General features: G+C 25.9%; 1 protein-coding gene and 1 long non-coding RNA gene across 3 annotated transcripts in view; one reads left to right on the top strand and one right to left on the bottom strand.

Moving 5' to 3' along the window:
* The window catches only part of LOC136079641 (uncharacterized), a 35,171-nt gene extending 33,433 nt beyond the window's left edge, over positions 1-1,738 (bottom strand). Inside the window, exons 1-2 of the long non-coding RNA XR_010638101.1 lie at positions 1,581-1,738; positions 795-974 (exon numbers count right to left, since the gene is read on the bottom strand). This is a non-coding gene — a long non-coding RNA (uncharacterized LOC136079641). The remainder of the gene's footprint in view (positions 1-794; positions 975-1,580) is intronic.
* An 11,734-nt stretch (positions 1,739-13,472) lies between these two features.
* LOC136079640 (uncharacterized) lies at positions 13,473-20,050 on the top strand. 2 transcript variants are annotated; one of them, XM_065795739.1, is made up of 4 exons: positions 13,473-13,736; positions 14,386-14,565; positions 16,123-16,190; positions 19,948-20,050. In XM_065795739.1, exons 1-3 carry the CDS (start codon positions 13,649-13,651, stop codon positions 16,179-16,181), a joined length of 327 nt encoding a protein of 108 aa, XP_065651811.1. In that variant the 5' UTR covers positions 13,473-13,648; the 3' UTR covers positions 16,182-16,190; positions 19,948-20,050. The 2 variants fall into 2 exon arrangements, with proteins under 2 accessions (XP_065651811.1, XP_065651810.1); XM_065795738.1 differs by having other exon boundaries at positions 13,479-13,736; positions 19,941-20,050.
* The last annotated feature ends 638 nt before the right edge of the window (positions 20,051-20,688 follow it).

The raw sequence follows: 20,688 nt of genomic DNA, 5'->3' as shown, positions 1-20,688 counted from the left end.
TCGGTTTGCGACGTTGTTTCAACGTTATTTCAACGTCATTGTGCCCACTGGGGTATAGTTTTTTTTAGATGTTGGAAATTAAATTTCGTATTTTTTTACTTTATTTTTATAAATATTGTTGATTAAAATTTAAAGCTAAGAGTATACCGAATAAGAAAACTCAGACTGTAAATACAAAGAATCCCTTTACAGTATGCAAACGTGCAACAAAATTAGCAAATAATGAGCTGTGAAAAATGTAAAAAAAGTCTACCAAAAAAAATATACCCCCAACGAATTTTGTGATGGTTCAGTTGTGCCTAAAAATTACACTTAGTGAAATAAACGGGGGCATAACCTTTTTTTTCACTAATTGTTATTTGTGTGTAATAACATTTTTAAAAACCTTAAAATTTTTTCTTAATTGCATCAATTTAAAGCTTAATAGGGTGGTTGTTGAATAAACTGTTAAATTACATATTTTGTTTTTATTTTCATATAACAACATTAATTCAAACGTTGCGAGGGCGGTTATGCCCCCGTTTCCCCTATTTTAAATTTGTTATGAAAGCGCTATGCCCAGTTATGCCCCCGGTTATGTGCTATGCCACGGTTATGTGCTATGCCACGATTATGCCCCCGTTTCCCCTATTTTAAATTTGTTATGAAAGTGCTACAGCTTCAATTTTTTAAAAAAACCCTTTTTTTCTTTAAAATGAGATCAATAATGTTTAAAACTTAAAAATCATGTTTTAACTACGCTACCTTTTCCTTCTATGGCACCGCAAAATTTAATAAAAAGTGAGTTAACTTACAATACTTTTGTATATATTCTTTTTTACTGTTCTTTTGTTTTTCTTTTATTAAATTTCCCTTTACTTTCTCTTTCTTGACACCGCCTATTATTTTTCTCTTAACGTCATTTAGCTGATCTGTTAATTTTTTTGTACGCATCTTGCAACATTCTGGATTTAAATGGCACTCATCGTCATCACCTAATGTAATAATAGTAATTATTAAAATGTATTGTGTAATAGAAACACCTGTTTAAATTGTTTTTTTTATATGGCATATATCGCTATTAAAAAACGATGCAAACTTTTTGAACAAACTTCTAATTTAAAAAAAAAATACTTTAAAAAAATAATAATAATTCCTCTTTTAATCAAAAAAATTTAATTGAGATATTGTCTTCTGGTAAACTTAATTAAAAAAAAAAATGTTAAAATTTAGTTGAACAGCGGCATTGATAATATTTATTATATAATTAGATTATGACGTTTATGCGATTTTAAAATAAAAACAAATATCCACAAAATAAATTTTGATTATTGTAATTTAAATATCTAAAAGTTTTTTTTTTTAGTTTATGAAGTTAATAAAATTAATTTCAAACAAAAACAAACATTTTCTGCAACTTGCATAACTACTTTTGTTTAATTTTTTAAATTTTTGAGTAAAAAATATTTGCTGTTCTGAAAAATTCTTGTTTTTATGTGAAAGTTCTTCCTGTTAATGTATGTCATAACTTATATAAACCACTTAGAATTATTGTGTTTTAATAAGAGTTACAAATAAATAAAAACATTAAAGTTATTTACATTTAAAAATGTCGCTCTTTATTTCTTTTGCATTATAAACGATGAAAGTTGTAAGTGCAAAAATGTTGTAAAATAACAACAACTTCATTTCCTTTCTTAGTTACTACAAAAGTTAAAAATACAGTTTATTTGTTATCTGTCTTCACTGTGTTAGGGTGAAAATACAGTTAAAATATAAGGTGTGTGTGTGTGTTTGTGTGTGTGTGTGTGTGTGTGTGTGTGTGTGTGTGTGTGTGTGTGTGTGTGTGTTTGTGTTAGTGTGTGTGTAATAATTCAGAAAATGAAAGTTTATAACTTAGCCAACAACATATTCAGAAAAACATGTACTAGCTAGATACAAATGAACCAGTAACTTGTTTCTATATCAACATTATGATTCATTAGTACCTTCCTATTATGTATAAGTTATTATTTTTATTTCAGAAACATTTTAATATAATAAACAATAATAAACAATAAGCAAATTATGTATAAAAAAAATAAAAGCTTCAAAAAGTTAAGAAATTTTAAAATTATTGCTTCTATATCATCCTGCTTGAAATCAACTCCAATTTTAAAGTTATTTGTTCTAGCCCGTGGTGTTCCTTATATCGTATCTTGGTTCATAGCGTCTTGATTCGTGGCGTCTCTCCTAGTATGTTAAATATGTTGAGCCCTTTATCTACAATCTATTAAAGAAACCGCCTGGATTTACGTCTGTCACTCAAACAAAACCCTTTTTATATAAAAGTATTATTAATATTGTTTCCAAAAATTTGTTTTTTGAAATCGAAATGCGTTGCTATTATTTTTTTAAAACAAAACAAAATTCTAAGTTATTATAAAAGTTTTTAATATTTGCTGATGCAATACAGATTAACTCCTTTTTAATTACTGCAAAAGTTAGAAACTCAATTTTTTTGTTCTTTGACTGTGTTAGAGTAATAGTACAGTCGAAATATGATTTCACTGTTGCTATTATACTATAATTGACAAATATAAAAGAGACGACTGAATAAGCGCGAATTTTATTAGTGCGAACTCGAATTGGCATAAGTGCGAGGCAGTTACAAAAACTGGTGCAAAAGCAAACTGGCATAAGTGCGCCAAAAATTTGCCAACAATAGAATAAGTGCGTACTGTCATAAGTGCGAACTGGCATAAGTGCGAAGCAGTTGCAAAAACTGGCACAAGTCTGAACTTGCATAAGTGCGAATTGGCATAAGTGCGCCAAAAGAGTTTGCAAACATTGGTATAAGTGCGATTTGGCATTAATGCATACTGACATAAGTGCGAAGCAGTTACAAAACTGGCTCAAGTGTGAACTGGTAGAAGTGCTCTTTTTATTCACCCGGCCTAACAATAATTGTTTATTATTAAAACTCATCCTTGTGTGTATGTGTGTGTGTGTGTGTGTGTGTGTGTGGGGGGGGGGGGGTGTATGTGTGAGTGTATGTGCATTATAATTCATTATTACTATCTTATTATGTTAAATATGTTGATCTTAGAATTCACTATCGATAACAGAGACCGCCTGAATTTACGTCAGTCATCCTTTTTTAATTCAAGTATTATCCTATTGTTTCAAAAGAAATTGTTTTTGAAATCAAATTACGTTGCTATTATTATTTTTAAATTTAATAATGTTATTTTATATGAAAAAATATATTTTCTCGTGTAAAATAACATTGTTAAAAAATTAATTTAAATAATATTAAGAGATTAAGTAATATCTTAAACTTTTTAAAAAAAAATTTCTAAATAAATTTTTAATAATTAAAATTAAATTAATTAAGTATACTAGTTATAGTAACATTGGTTTTTTAATTAAGGTATAAGGTATAAGTAAAAAAAAAAAAAATCTAGCTCTAAAATATTTAACGCTCTAGAAATTTTAGATTTAGATAAAACTAAAAACAAAGTTACTGACAACTTATTTTTTATAACAAAAACTTATTTTTATTATTTCTGAATTAACCTTATTAAAGTTACTGACTACCCAGCAAGCACTGCACGTACAAAAAAGCGAACAAGTTTACGTTCTAAACGTCTTAGACCTTATTGGAGCCAAAAAAAAATTTTTCGGTGGGCGTGGAACGTTCAAAAGACATCTGAATTTCCATTATAAAACACAGATCAAACAAACATGAAAACTAAAATTAAAATCTCGTTTTTCTTAGAATCGGTCAAAAATATTTAGTTTTATGCCATAAAACTAGGGTATAACAACTACCAAATAAAATAAACAACTACCAAATAAAATATCTTAAAAAAGATAACCATAAATTATTGTAAACTTTTTATAGATATTTTATTTGGTAGTTGTTAAATGAGTGCGCTATTTTTTATTTTATCTCGAAATAACATTGAAATCTAAATAATAATAACTAAATATAGTTATGACTATTTAGATTTCAATTTTATGAAACCGTTATAACGGTTTCATAAACAGTTATTAAATAGTAAATTATCAAAATCGGGCAATTCTACGAAAAGTTATGCGGTTTTAGAAGCAAACTTTTGGTATATGAATTTGTTAAAGTATTGTGGTCAAAATTTCGTTTTCTTTATTAAAAATGTTATAACTTTGTCAGTTCTTATCTAAATAATTCTTATCTAAATAACGTATAACTTGGTATCAAAAGATAGATGTAATATTGGGCTACAAGATTATATTAGCCTATACCCATTGGGTGTATCCAGGGGGCTAAAGGGGTGCCAAACAATCATCTTTATCACACTAAAATGCCTATTTCTTGCATAAATGAGCGTTTTTTTTATAAAACTGGTAATTTTTATATACAAAAATGTTGTAATTAATTAAATTTATAGTTAGCGTTGGTAACTATAAAATTAATTAACGCTCACTATGTGAGGTGTATTTTTATGTTAGGGTGGCTAAGGAGTTGGTGGTTTAATACATTCTTTTGTCAAATATGTTTTAATAATATAAATATAAGTATTTGTTTATTTATAAGAATTTTGGCAAACCATGTATTTTTTTATCTACTAGTACAAAGTAAACATTTGATTTTTATTTAAATCAGATTATAATGCTTGAAATATAAATGTTATCTTAAAACTTCCACTTCCTCCCCCCTTCCCCTACAATTCCACCGTTAAACATGAAGAAATATAAATTAAGTACAAAAAGTGCGTAAGTAAATAGGACATGTGCTTGAAAAAATTATACAAAGAAATTTGGTACGGTTATTGAAAATGTGTGAACTTAGATGAAAGAATATGTTAGGAAAATAAAAGAGCATTTTATCAACATTTAATGAATGCTCAAAGTAAAACCAAGTTTTAAATGTCAATAAAAGCTTTTATAAAGTTCTTCATTGTAATCAAAAGACACATAATAGTAAAGTTTATATATTCTAGTTTTCAAAAAATATCTATATTAATATGAACTTCTGAAAAATAAACCATCAAGACACGTTTCTTCCTCACTTGGAAAAATAAAAATTCAAAAAACGTGGCACAGAATTTTAGCACTATTATCGGTTTCGCAAAACTTAGATTTCCGCGTACCTTTATTTATGTTATTCATTTGTAAAGGATAAATTTAAGGAGAACTATACAATTTAAAATTCTTTATTTCTTTAGCTTTTTTCAGCTAAAAAAGTTACAAATGCACAAGCATTTGTTATATTTAAAAAACACCCTAGCTAAAAAATCTAAAATTGCTTTTTAATATGTCAAGTTGTGCTAAAATTATGCTAAAATATGCTAAAATTTTACTTTGGCTTTCATAATGAAATTATTTTCAAACGGAAATTTCCGTATTTCAAAATTTTTTTTAAAAAGAAGGGAAATTTTCGTTTAATTTTGGTTAAATGGGCACTTTCCGTGCAAATAACGGAAAATAATTCCTTACATGTACGGAACTTTTTAGCATTGTAATAACAGTAAGAAACAAATGAGAAAATATGCATATTTTAAAACAACTAACAAATGGCTAATAGAAGTGCGCAGGGTTCATAAAGAGAAAAGGTTTTGAGACCCCATGACCTAGGTATGGGTCAAATACGTTTGATCAATTACAAAAATAAATGCGTAAATTCTAGATTTCTAAATACAAATATATGCAATTAGCGTTTTCCAAATACAAATACTAGTAATTTAGGTTAAAAAAAGTATAAAGATTTTTTTAAGACTTATAGAGTGGTATACTAAATAAAAAAATGAAAACAAGTCTTCTCAACATTCCTTTAAAACAAATTCTAATTCTATTTTAGTATTACAAATCAAAGCATAATATGAATACAATTAAACCAAATTTGCCCATTTTTACCAACTGCAAATAGGTAATTGATCATAACACTGCAAATGACAAATAAAAACGTCATCGAAGAGATATCCTTGTTTGAAGCTATACCGGCTATACCTTATGCATACCCTCAGATTCGAACAAAGATTATTCGAACAAAGGTTATTCATGCTTATCTAAAACACAAAACAATAGAATTGAGACGGAACTAACTTTGTTCAAATAATTATACATGTCAGTTAATATTTTGAAAAAGATTTTTGGCTATGAAAATACCCGTTTTTTAAATAATATAGAACTGTATCTTTGACATCAAAAAGTTTCACTGACAATTACATCTTCAAAATTCATTTTTTAAATAAAATAGAACTGCATTACTGACATCAAAAAGTTTCACTGACATCTGCATCTTCAATTGAAATGTGGACACACTCACAATGATACTACTCAGGACACCTTGTACATCTCACCCAATCTTTTTTTTAAAAGACATGTTTTTACAAATCTGTAATATAAATAAAAAAAAATAAAAAACTTTTAAAACAAAATTACTTTTAACTTAAATTTGAGAAAAAACGAAAAAAATTATTTTCTAATTTTATAATCAATTTAATTGCATTATTCATATTGATTAAATTATATTAAAAGAAAGCAAAATTTTGTTCTGAAAATATTGTAACAACTTTCAAAACCACTTTCAAAATTCTATATACACCTAACGCATAAAATCTTATAAACATATTTACGAAAACCTGTTTCATCAAAAGTATCATAAAATATTTTTTCTAAAAAAAAGAAAATTACGAGTCATGTAATGTTCAATTTTTAAATAGTTGCTGACAAAGTAATAGCAATGCAAACACTAAAAATAACCAAAATCATTAATAATATTAAAAAAACATCTCAGTAGGAAATAATTGTAATACAGAATGAATAAAATATTATCAGTTTTAGATATATTAAAATCCAAGAAAAATTATTTGGATTTAATGTAATAAGGACTTGTTTTATAATTTTCATATCAACATCTTTCCATAAAAATTTCAATTACTTTGATTATCTTAGAAAATGCTTTAGTTTGACCCAAATATTTCATGAAAGGATACTTCATTTCTAAGCAATACAAAAAACTTCCAATGACTTTATCTTGAAACCAGCCTTTACTAATTTAAAAGTACATTTAAAAATGTGTAAAAATATTTATATAAAAAAAGACAGTAGCAAAAATGCGCGAGTAAAATATATTCAAGACCACCCACCTTATAAAACTGTTACTGACTAGTTTTATGTCGTCATATATTATTGTATATTGTTTAGTACAAATTAAATTAATAATATTTAAATATTATTAAATCATCCTCTTTTTGGTTTTGCACAGGATATTGATTCGATTTTGCTTCTTTTTTTTCTATTTCTTTTCTTGTTTTCCTGAACTTATCAGGCCTCAATTGAATATCCAACATTCTTAATTAGCTCAAAATTAAAGAGGTTACTGTGCAATAATGGCAATAGAGTTACCTCTAGAGTTAATGAATTTATATTTCCAATAGCTTTAACTTGTCTGTCAATGTCTTCCAGTAGTTTGTTTATTGATGGAAGTTGCAGATTTATTATTATGGGATCAGTTAGTAACAAACATAGTTCCTCAGAATTTTTGTTTAACCTTTCAGCCTCGTTAGTTTACGGTTTTAATTTTTTCTCAACTTGATTATCATTTATATCAACAGACACAGATATTTGCAAAATCTTTTTTTTGTGTTGTCAGAAGGAATGATTGTAACTTTTGAATATGCTTACAAATAACTAACCATTCATTACAACTTATAAAAATGCTCACACAAACCAGTACGAGCAGGATTTAGAATTACCTCTAAACGTGAACTCTCCGTTACAACATAATGAACCGACAAGTCATTATCTTTATTATTTCCATTAAAAATGGTGTTATGGTATGTTCGTTGGCATGATTAGAAATAAGAGAATCTACTGGACAGCCCTTCTTAAAATCATTTCAAACAAGTAAAGTAACTAGAGAAAATGTGTGATGATTAGTGCAGTGTGTTGAGTCTATACATTCAATTTGTGAGGCATGCTTTTCAAACATTTGCAGCTGATGCTTTGTTTGTATAGCAATAACAAAGTAATCCTTACTAAAATAAATGTCATCATACACGTTAGGACCAATAATAGTTTGCTGTCTTTGTGGCTTAAAAACCAGAATGCTAATAAAATCTTTAGACTTAACTTTTGAACAAGTAAAAAAGTTCTATTATCAGGGTGAAGTTGACGTTCTTTTTTTATTGAAATGTTCCTTTTCGTAAGAAGATGAGACTTATTGAGAAAATTGTCTCCTTTATTTCTATTTTGTTTGTCTCCAAAACGTTCCCTAAGATCTTGATAAACTTAAACTACAGACACAATTGATAATTTAGCAGAAATATCTTTCTTAACATTGTCTAGATTAGGCAGGTACATGGCATTTGTAATACCAATAGTGTGATTATGAGTTTTGATATAAAGCACATTTGTAACACCATTCTTGCTTACCTTAAAAGTCATCCTGGCAGGACAAAAGCACCCGATTTAACACCCCCTCTGTAGTACCTTACTTTGGTTGTTCATGCTTGTTCACTAGCAGAGCAATGTGATTTTGAATGATCATCTTTTTGACAATTAAATTAACTTTTTTTACTTCTTTATCACTATTTTTTTCCAGTAAAAAAACTGCCCGTTTGATTACTGAAAACATAATTCACATTCTGATAAAAAATAAAAAATTCTTTGTGAAATATGCTTTTATGACAGTCCTCAATGTGTTTAATTAGATAAATTTTTGGAAAAAAAATTGGGTGTAGTTTTAATATAACGTAAAGTTCTTTTATTCTTGGATTGTTTATCTCTAAAAGTACCAGTAATGTATGTCTTTTCATGTAATCTTTTTTCGTAAGTGTAGAACACGTAAAACTAAGAAAAATTTTTTAATTAGGTCTGTATATTTTAAAGGTTTTCAACTTTAAAATGTATTTGTATAAATAAAGTATTGTACCCTGGTAGTTCCATGTGCAGGACTAAATTTCACTTATAAAAGTTGAAGAATTAAATAATGAAAATGCTATAGGGGCTATATATATATATATATATATTATATATATATAGCCCCTATATATGTAATATATACATTTATAATGAGACTGTCCAAAGTCTCATTATAAATGTATATATTACATATATACATTTATAATGAGATATTTATAAAAGACGTATTTATTTTCAGACATAAATATATAATAAATACATAAAATGTACAATAATACATAAAATTTTGACCGTCCTTTCCCCTCTCCTCCTTTTTCTCTAGTTGTCCTTTTTTTCTTCACCCCTTTAAAATTGATGTCATAAAATAAAACCCATCCCCCTCCCTATAATTTTTAAATCAAAATCCGTTCTTAACTTAAGCATCTTTATTGAAATTTTTTGCATGAATTCCTTTTTTCTGTGTTTAAGTATATTTAAATAACTTATTGGGTATTTCCACCTTTGTTTAATTAGAAGGAGTAATGTTGGCATTACTTAAGAGGTAACGTACATGTTATAATGCTTACAGGCTCTCTGAGACAAACTTGACTGCATAAAAAGATATAATAGTGTTTGACATTCTTACTGGTGAGCCTAATGATGGCTCACCAAGAAAATTAGGCATGTGTTTTTACTAATTTATAATTGTTCTGTTTTTTAAGAACATTGAACACTCGATTGGTATATATATATATATATATATATATATATATATATATATATATATATATATATATATATATATATATATATATATATATATATATATATATATATGTATATATATATATATATTTATATATATATATATATATATATATGTATATATACATATATATATATATATATATATATATATATATATATATATATATATATGTATATATATATATATATACATAATTTATATATATATATACTATATATATAATTTATATATATATATATATATATATATATACATATATATATAATAATAATATAAAAATAGTTTTTGGGTTATTAGGATATCATTTATTTCTACTCTAAATACAGTTTCAAGACGTTTGTACTTTTTACTATTTAGTTACTTTTACAGTTATTATTATTATATTTCTGATTCAATGCTAAAATTAAATATGAATCTTACTAAGGTTGGTATTAGTATAGTTAATAAATCTGAAGTTTACCATTAGACCTTAGCACCAACAAGTATTATTATTTAGGTAGCTTTATTTTTTCTATGTACTGTAGAATAGAGGTAATAAAAATAAGTTTTTTTTTTTAAAAATAAGAATTCAGTAATTTTGTTTTTAGCTTTTAATTAATTTAATTCTAAAGTTTTCAGAGTGTTAAATATTTTCGCTCTAGAATTATTTTTTTTACTTTAGTACTATGACTTCAATTTTTTTTTTTACATTAGTAATGAATGTTACTATGAATGTTACTATGAATGTTACTATGAATGTTACTATGAATGTTACTATGAATGTTACTATGAATGTTACTATGAATGTTACTATGAATGTTAATTTGAATGTTACTATGAATGTTACTATGAATGTTACTATGAATGTTACTATGAATGTTACTATGAATGTTACTATGAATTAGTAAACATAATTTATTCAACATACTGTTATCAGTTTATCTTAAAAAATATTGCAATGATTTTTTTTTTTATCGATGTTTTGCTTTTTAAAGATATTCTTGACGCAGTTTTTTTAAAATATTTTTGCTTGCTTTAGGTAGATTTTTGAAAAAAACAGTTAAAACAAAAGTTTGTTTTAACAAAAATATTTTAATTAATCAATTTAAAAAAATTTGAGATATTAACATATCTCTTACTATACTTGATATCAACTTTTGAACATTTACTCATTTTACATGATCAAAAAATTATCTAAAAAATAAAATTTTTAAAAATTTACTTAAAAAAAAACAATAAAGTTAAAAAAAATTAAAAATCTTAATAAACAATAACTAAATAAAAAATTAAAATAAGTAAGATAAAAAGAAATAAAATAAAAGAAAAAAATTATAAAAAAAATTGTATAAAAAGTAATAATAGCAACGTATTTTGACTTCAAAATCATTTTCTTCTAAAACAATAGGAATAATACTGGAATTAAAAAAAGATGACAGACGTAAATCCAGGCGGTCTCCATTATCGATATTGAATTCTAAGATCAACATAATTATCATAATAGGATAATAATAATAAATCATAATGTTGAAATAAAAGTTTAACAATATTTTTGTTAAGATATAAATTTTAGGTTACTGGCAATTTATTACAAACACTTACACACACACACACACACACACACACACACACACACACACACACACACACACACACACACACACACACACACACTCAAACACACACTCAAACACACACACACACACACACACACACAAACATACACACTCACACATAAGTAATTGTAATACATAAGTATTTTTAAAACACACTTATTTTTGCAATTTTTATGAATGATGTTTATCATGATCATGTAAATAAAATCATATAACAAAAATCAATAAAAATTTGAACAAAATTACTCAAGTTTTTATTCATGTCAAGTTAAGCAATTTAGTCTGAAAACGATGAGTAATTGCAAATGTTAATAAAAATTTAACCTAACTTAATTGAAGATTTTATTCATAAAAAGCTGACAAATTACTAAAAATTACTGAATTTTTATGAATGATGTTTTATGGTAATATAAATAAAATCATATAAAAGATATTGCCTTATTAATTTCATTAATAGAAACATGTTACACGCCTTAATAATTTCAAGGACCAATTTACTTATGCCAAGTTTCTACTAATTGAAATAAAAGATTTAATATATTTGAGATAAATATTTATAATGTTATTTGCTTTATATTAAAATCTAAAAACAATCTCACGTTTCTTTTAATATTTTGTATACCAAAAAAGAAAAAACTAAATAAAACTGACAAAATGATAACGACATTCGACATTCAGCTTATTAATTCTGAAAATTTTTGATATATTATCTTTCATTTCATAGAGTTTTCTTTTGGAATAAAATAATTTTAAAAAACTATGCCAATTCTCAAGAGTTTTGCTATCACTCGTGTTCAAATTAAAAAAAAAAAATTTAAAAACTTAAAAACGTCATCTTTTTTATGAGATAATATATTTATATTATTTTAACTTCTTTTAAATCTTTTGTTTTATTATTAATTTTATATTAAACTCTGCATTTTATTATTTTGTGAACATTTTACTATATATTCATAAGAAATTAAAACAAGTAAACTATTTAGCGGTTCTTATCTATGCGGTTTTCTACTAGCCCCCACTCATTGTTGTTTCTTAATACCAAAAATATTTTATCAAACTGCTGTATTTATATTTTATAAGAGATTGCTGTTTTAAAATGTAATAAAAAACAAAGCAAAAAAATCTATTGTTATTTAAGTTTGTTTTCGTCATTCAAATATGAACTTATATTTCGACGGTATTATTACTTCATAATCCAATAAGAAAAAAATTGAGTTTCTAATTTTTGCAGTAACTAAAAAGGAGTTAATGCATAAGCAAATATTAAAATTTTTTATTACAATTAAGAACTTAGTTTTATCTAAAGAAAATGATAGGAGAGCATTCCGATTTCAAAAAACAATTTTTTCTAAAACAATTTAAATGATGTTTTAGTTTAAATGAGCGTCAGACTAAAATCCAAGCGGTCTCTTTATTAGATAGTAAATGCTAATCTCAAAATATTTAACGCCACGAGACGCCACGAATCAAGACGCCACTAATCAAAAGAAGATAATTTAAGGAACTTGAACATAAATGTTCAATGAGACACTCATCTCATACCTTTTTGCTAAAGAAAATATTCGTTTCAATACAGCAAATAAAGCTAACCAAACTCGTTTAGATATTATTGCAAATAGTTTTGGGACAAAAATGACAGACTACATTTTTTGAAGTAAGAGTTACACATCTCAATTACATGACCAACAAAAATCTGGATACTGCTACATGCAAAAATCACAAAAGTGAAAAAAAAAGGAAGAGTTAATGAAGCTGAACATGAAAGTATCATATCATTAGTATTGGGTACTAAAGGAGGAATGGTTACGGATAGTCATAAGCTCGTTAAGTGACTAGCGAAAAATCTAACTAAAAAACGAAATAAAAAAGTATTCAATTGTAATGACGTGGATAAGAACGAAGTTATCTTTCGAAATATTTTGCTCAACTATTCTTAGTTTAAGGCAACCCAGAACACCGTAGGCTAAAACAAATAAATTTAAGATTGGAGTTGATTTGAAGTTAAATACTATAAAAGCAATAATTTAAAAATTTCTTAATTTTTTTAAGTTTTTTTTTTTTGTTTTTACAAAATTAGTTTATTGTATTATATTCAAATGTTTCTAAATTAAAATGAATAACTTTTACATAAAAGTACTAATGAATCATAATGTTGATATAGAAACAAGTTACTGGTTCATTTGCATCTAGCTAATATGTTTTCCTAAATACTTTGCTAGTTAAGTTATAAACTTTCATTTTCTGAACTATTACACACACACACACAAACACACACACACACACACACACACACACACACACACTAACACAAACAAACACGCACACATACACACACACACGTCTTATATTTTAACTGTATTTTTACCCTAACAAAGTGAGGAAGAGGAAAAAGAGAGGATATAATCTGTATTTTTATCTTTTGCAGTAACTAAGGAGGGAAATGAAGTTGCTGTTATTTTACAGCATTATTGCACTTACGACTTTCATCATTTATAATGCAAAAGAAATAAAGAGCGACATTTTTAAATCTAAGTAACTTTAAAATTTTCATTTATTTGTAACTTTTATTAAAACACAATAATTCTAAATGGTTTATATAAGTTATTACATATAACAGCAAGAATTTTCACATAAAAAAAAAACCTTTTTTAGAACAGCAAATATTTTTTACTTAAAAGCAAATTTAAAAAAGTTAAATGAACGTCAGTATAAAAGTTGCAGAAAATGTTTTTTTTTTCTTTGAAATTTGTTTTTTTTAACTCTATAAATTTAAAAAAAAAAGCTTTAGAAACTGAAATTAAAATATTCAAATTTTATTCTGAGGAAAATTGTTTTTATTTTAAAATCACATAAACGTAAAAAAATTATTATATAATAAATATTATTAATGGTACAGATGTTCAACAAAATTTTTACGTTTTATTTTTTTAATTCAGTTTACCAGAAGACAATATATTAAATTAAATTTTTTTGATTAAAAGAGGAATTTTTATTATTTTTAAGAGTATTATGAAAAAAGGTTTTTTCAACTCCCGGTTTTTAAGATTAGAAGTTTGTTCAAAAATTTTCCATCGTTTTTTTAACAGCAATATATGCCCATATAAAAAACAAGTTAACCAGTAGGAATGGATGTTTCTATTAAACAATACATTTTAATAATTACTATTATTACATTAGGTGATGACGATGAGTGTCATTTAAATCCAAAATGTTGCAAGATGCGTACAGAAAAATTATCAGATCAGCTTAATGACAATAAGAGAAAGACAATAGGCGGTGTCAAGGAAGAGAAAGTGAAGAGAAATTTAATGAAAAAGGAACAAAAGAACAGTTTTAAAAAAGTAAAACGAAATGGTTGTAAGTTAACTTACTTTTAATTTTTATTATATTTTGCAGTGCCATTTGATTAGAAAAGGTAGTGTAATTATCACGTGATATTTAGGTTTTAAATATTATTGATACTACTATTTCTTTTAAAAAATAAAGCGTTTTTTACAAAATTAAAACTAAAGCACTTTCATAAAATATTTGAAATTTTAAGTTGACACGGCTTGCATACAATTAAAAAATTTAAATCATGTGGGAAACTGCTATAGTATCTACTTCCATCAAAAAAATGGTTTGCAGTCGCATTACTGTTGTTAATCAAAGTCAAAAGCCTCTTATTATAGTTTTTTTCTTAATTAACTCATAATTTAAAAGTCATGCATATAAGTTTTTTATTTAAGCATGTTCTAACAACTTAATAAATGCCAAAATACGTATCCACCCAACAGTTTTTCTAAAGAAATGGGAAAATTAATCATGTGAGCATGTGTACTAAAAACTTTACATGTCTGAAACAAAACTATAGAAGCTGGCATAAAAACTTTTTCCCTTCTTTTTCATGTAATCGTAAAAAACGCTACACGTTTATACTTATTTAGGAAATATGAAAATTTTTAGATACATTTTATAAAAAAAAAAATTAATATAATAAATACCACTTTGTTTTGGAGGAAAATTATACATATATATATATATATATATATATATATATATATGTATATATATATATATATATATGTATATATATATATATAAATATATATTTATATATATATATATACATATATATATATATATATATACATTTATATATATATATATATATATATATATATATATATATATATATATATATATATATATATATATATATATGTATATATATATATATGAATAATATATATATATATATATATATATATATATATATATATATATATATATATATATATAGATATATATATATATAGATATATTTATAATATATATATATATATATATATATATATATATATATATATATATATATATATATATATATATATATATATATATATATATATATATATATATATATATATATATATATATATATATATATATAAATATATGAAAAATAATGTAATATTATTACTTTTATTTGAACAAAAAATAATAGCATTTTACTTTTGCTTTGTATAACAGTTTAGTAAATGTTTTCAGGTATTTTTCGTATGGGCCTATTTTGAAATGTTTATTGCGTAAAGGACTTTTTCGAAATTTTTTTTACAAAAAGAATTTTCTTTTTCGTCTTCATTACGAAATAAGTTTTTCGTATAGCGTCATACAGGCGATAAATTTTAGCATTTCTATAATCCGTAATAGAATTTGGATAAAGATTTTCACAAGTCTTGTGCTTCGGCGAACAACATTTGTTCATTGTCTGATAATTTTTTTAATTATTTTCGGGAAGCTTATTTCAAGGTGCCTAATAAATATCGATATTTTAAATAATTTTCGTTAAATATAAAAACAATTTATATTTATGTAAAAGTTATCATTAAAACCTTTTCTTAAAAATAATTGAATAATTCTTATTATTTTTAGGCCCATGGGGAACATATACTTGCAACAGAGGTAGGGGTTGCTGTATTCCACTTGGATAATACATGAAGGTAAACTTTTTTTTGAACATAAATTTTATATAATAATAAAATAACAATATTAAATGTAAATTTCCAGCCTCCTTTTTTTTCAATGCACATTGGGTCAAAATTAACATTTTTCTGTGAAAAGGAAAAATAATTTGTCTAGGTAAAAAAAGCTCTAATGCAGCTGAACAAGATTTTGGTTGCCTCTGCCGCACTTCTCTAGATCAACACAATGGTAGCGTAGAACAACATCAAAAAATAACTTCTCATATTAAAAAAGAGAAAAATTTGAATCTATATCAAAAGAAGATTATTTTTCCTGTTCAAGTAAAAATTGCAGGTGTAAATAAAAAGGCAGAAGTTTTGCTTCTTATGCGTATCAAAAAATGGTGTAGGCAGTCCGTTTTGCTTCTTATGCGTATTCAAAAAATGGTGTAGGCAGTCCGGTTGAAAATTTAAAACTTCAAGGTACTAAGCGTCCAAAAGTCATTTCATCAATTCAAGAAAATGAAATTGCTAAAGAAATCAAATCAAAGCTAATTTCAATCATCATTGATGACTCAACGGATTTGAGTTCAACTAAGCGTCTTGCAATATGTTCGAGATATTTTTTCGGGAAAGAGAGACAGATTGTCAATGACTTTCTTGGTCTCATTCAAGTGATCTCAACAACTAGCGAAGTTCTTTTAATTATTTAAATTATGACCTCCACCCTATTGGATTATCTCTTAAAAAGTGCATTGGTAACAGTTCAGCTGATGCTTCGAAAATTATTGACCTACAGAAGCGAGTCTCGTCTCGTGTGTTAACTAAACTGCGAAACTATATTATGATGATATGCATTTGTCGCTCCTAAACATTGTGGTAAAAATACTTTTGATGCAATTCCATCTCAAGTTGCTCTTTGTCTGAGTGATGTAACTCAGTTTTTTAAAAAGAGCACTTTTAATTGAAACGAGAAAGAAAAATTGTTTTAGTAATAAATTAAAACAATGAATGCGTAGGCACCCCATCTCCTTTTCAGAGTTTTTCTTCGACTTGTTGGTTAGTTTGAGAAAAGTTGTTTATGACTTACTTTGTTGCTTTGTTGAAATGAGGAAGAAAAATTATTTTACTAACAAATGAGGTCTGTCACAATTTATTATTAATTAGCAAAGTGTTCCAAGTTGGCCCTTTATATCTTTATGCTGTTTTATTCACTCCAGTCATTCAAGAGTTTGAGCGCCTGAACTTTTTAAAAAGGTAGCTTTGCAAAGGTTCCATTTCCAAAGGGTATTCAAAAGAGTATTTTTAAAGGTCAGCTAAGTGAAAAGCAAACTTAGAAATAGGTTATCAAACCAAGTAAAGGTTGCAGTGATTTGCATACCATCTTACTTAATGAGCCGAAAGATTTTTTGCTACGAGTTAAACATTCTGACGATGTTAAAAGTTGGAAACAAAATTTACACAACAGAGGCATGTGAGAATTAAGATAATCTTTACGTGTTGGCGTAACTTTTTTGAATGTGTCTAAAAAGTAAATATCGATGCTTTTTTTAATTTTATTTAAGGAGAGATTAAACTTAAGTTAAGAATAAATTTTAATTCTTTGCTTTCTTTTTTTTTTCTGTGCTGGTTATTTCTAGCTTGTTTTTTATTTAATTTTAATTTGTTGATGAAAGAAAAAAAACAATCTGGAAACCCTTCCTAACCCTTCCTATGGAAAATGTTATACTCTTTGCTAAAGATTCAAGTTTCATTTAATCAAAGTATTAAGCATAAAACACTTTCAGTTTTTCTTAAAAAATTTTTTGTTAAAGAAAAAAAATCAATAAATGAGTTAACTTTTTCAAAAAGTGCGCGTAAAAAGATTATTTAATGAATTAAATTATTATCAAAAAAGAGCGGTCATTAATTTATAACAAATATATGTTTCGTAAAAGCTTGTTGTTGCTGTGTCTTCTTTATACTTTTCCCTAAAAATGATTCCAATAAAAACATATTATTAACATTGAAGGAAAATAACCAGACTAAATCGATAAGAACAACGTTACCTACAAACTCTGTAAGGCAATTTTGACTGCAAAAGGTGGTAATACAAGCACACTCTATCACCATGTTACTGGAACACATAATATAAAAATAATGATGACACCGGTAGTTTAGACACACTAAGCATATCGTCCTTTTTTTACAGCATCTCTGCCTCAAATAAAAAAAGAAAGAAAACAAGTTATGGATCAGAAAATAGCAGACTATATCGTGCACGTCCAAAAAATAGCTGACTTCGTTTTGATGCATGCAATGTACGCCCATTCTGTTTCGTTAAAGCCACACAGATCCAGACTATGTTGTTAAAACTCGTTCAAATTTTAAAATACTGTGAAGGAATATATACAACTATACAACTAGGCTGTTAAGTCTCTGAAACTAAAATCAGAGAAGACGCAGTTCGTTGCCTTTACATGAGACATCTTAATCAAAACATAGCGTATATCTGTGTATCTGCGGATTGGGTAAACATAGAATTGGGGCTGTATTTCGCAATTTTGCAGACAAAAGAATTATCCGAATGGCACACTGGAGAAAATATTCCGGATTCTGCTGACAACAGGGAGATTGTTATTGAGAAAATTGCTGCTACAGACCATGATAGCTGCTAAAATATAAATCAAGCTATGCCCTTTCTTGATAAATTACTGGATCAGCGATGTTTTTAACTCTGCTAATGACAAATAAAAGGTGGTCGCAAGCTATTATACCGCTTCTGAAACCATTGTAAAAGATATCAACAATGTCATCTGGTCAGAAATATGTCGTTAGTTTTGCTACGTTACTTATTGTTCATAAATGTGTCTAAGCAGCAAAACCAGACAATTACACTACAGTAATAAATTGCAGAAACCCTATTGCTACTTAAATAATAAAACATTATTACCCGAATGGATACAGTGTATTTACTGGGCCACGAGCATCTCTATTTAATCAACGTAATAAGCGTTTATAGTTTCCTGAAGAATCTATTCGAAATGAAACATATTTTGCTATTACAGCTGAAAAGGAAACTATTGTGATGCCTTTATTAGGAGAAAGTATCGAAATAGTAGAAAGCAAAGTTACTTTATTTTTCTAGACTATTTAACAAAAAGCAAAAAATTAATTAGGATATCATCAGTGAGACGGATCAAGGAAGGGGGGGGGGGGGAGAGTATTAGAATAGGATGAAGGTTTTTATTACGCTTTTTCTTTAAAATAATTCTTGAAATTGACTCAACGTTTTAGTTTATTGTTTATTAAGCTTAATAATCATACTTTATTTAAACTATTTTACATTTACATTGTTTACAAGACTTTTATATTTTTTATCAAGTTAGGTAAGTAAAAAAACTTATTTGTTTTATTAGGAAATTTGACTTGTAAAACAGTCAATAAAGAAACTATTATTATATTTTTTTATTTTTTCGTTATTTTTTCTTTTCCTTTTTTATAAAATTTTTTGTTTTTTAGCTTTTTACAGTTGTTCATTTTTTGTAAATTATTAATGTTACAGAATTGTAGAATGCTTATCTTAAAATGGCGCTCGGTGATAAAACGACTAAGACTAATTTCTTGCATATTATTTTCTTTTATATTTTGTTTAATAAAAATTATACACGAAAAAAAAAACAATACTTAAATGTCATTAGAATAATGCTAAACTAGAAATTGTTTCGTTTACTAAAATAATCTTTGAATAAATTATTTAAATTTTACATTGTTCATAAATATTTATGCTCTTTTTAATAATATTTTTAGTTTTTAGGAAAAACGCTTTCTTCACCAAACGTTTTAAAGTTGATGACGATTTTAATACATGCACAATTTTAGAAATTTGTATTTTGAAAAAAAAAAAAAAAATCGTTCTACTTCTTGTCGTATATAAAATTTTTACTATATTTACTAATTCTATCTTACTAATTCTAAAGAAATTTATTGAGCTTAATTAACTTATTAATGGTTAGTTAATTAATGGTTTTTAGAAAAAAGCTTTTTACCTAACCGTTTGTGGAACAATTTTTATTACCTTACTATGCTTAACCTTTTTATAGCTCAATTTTTTATTATAAACTAATTCACTCCAAACAAGGTTGCAAGCAACTAATATTTAAATTGGGAGTTGCAAGAAAACAAAGAATATTATTTAAGATAAAAAAAGTGTTGATAGAGGACTTAGCCGACTTTTATTGGTATATGTCAGGAAATCATAAAGGGAGCTCTTAACAAATATGTGTCAGATACTGACACTGTATAACAATCCCTAGTTTTTATCAGACTTTTTTCGTTGCTGTGTTCCAGAAAAACTCTTTTTTTCATATCATTGTATTCTTTAACGCAAATGTTTAACAATTACAACAAAGTCTCGTGTGGTAAACACGTAAAGTATAGTTTTAAAGTGCATTTTTATTGCGACAGGTTTTCGACAATTGGTTTTTAAAAGAAAATGTGAGCTAACCTTTTATAACATACTTTATAACTTATGTACATAATGATGTACTGATTGGCA

This window comes from Hydra vulgaris, chromosome 04 (genome assembly GCF_038396675.1).
Source record: "Hydra vulgaris chromosome 04, alternate assembly HydraT2T_AEP".
Lineage (NCBI taxonomy): Eukaryota > Metazoa > Cnidaria > Hydrozoa > Anthoathecata > Hydridae > Hydra > Hydra vulgaris.
The sequence above is the reverse complement of the archived record's forward strand: the minus strand, read 5'-3'. Positions and strand labels throughout refer to the sequence as shown.

Coding starts and splice junctions, on each gene's coding strand:
- LOC136079640 (XM_065795739.1), top strand. CDS start 13,649: ATGAAGTTGCTGTTATTTTACAGCATTATTGCACTTACGACTTTCATC. Junction 13,737..14,385: donor AAAGAGCGACATTTTTAAAT/CTAAGTAACTTT, acceptor TTATTACATTAG/GTGATGACGATGAGTGTCAT. Junction 14,566..16,122: donor AAAAGTAAAACGAAATGGTT/GTAAGTTAACTT, acceptor TATTATTTTTAG/GCCCATGGGGAACATATACT.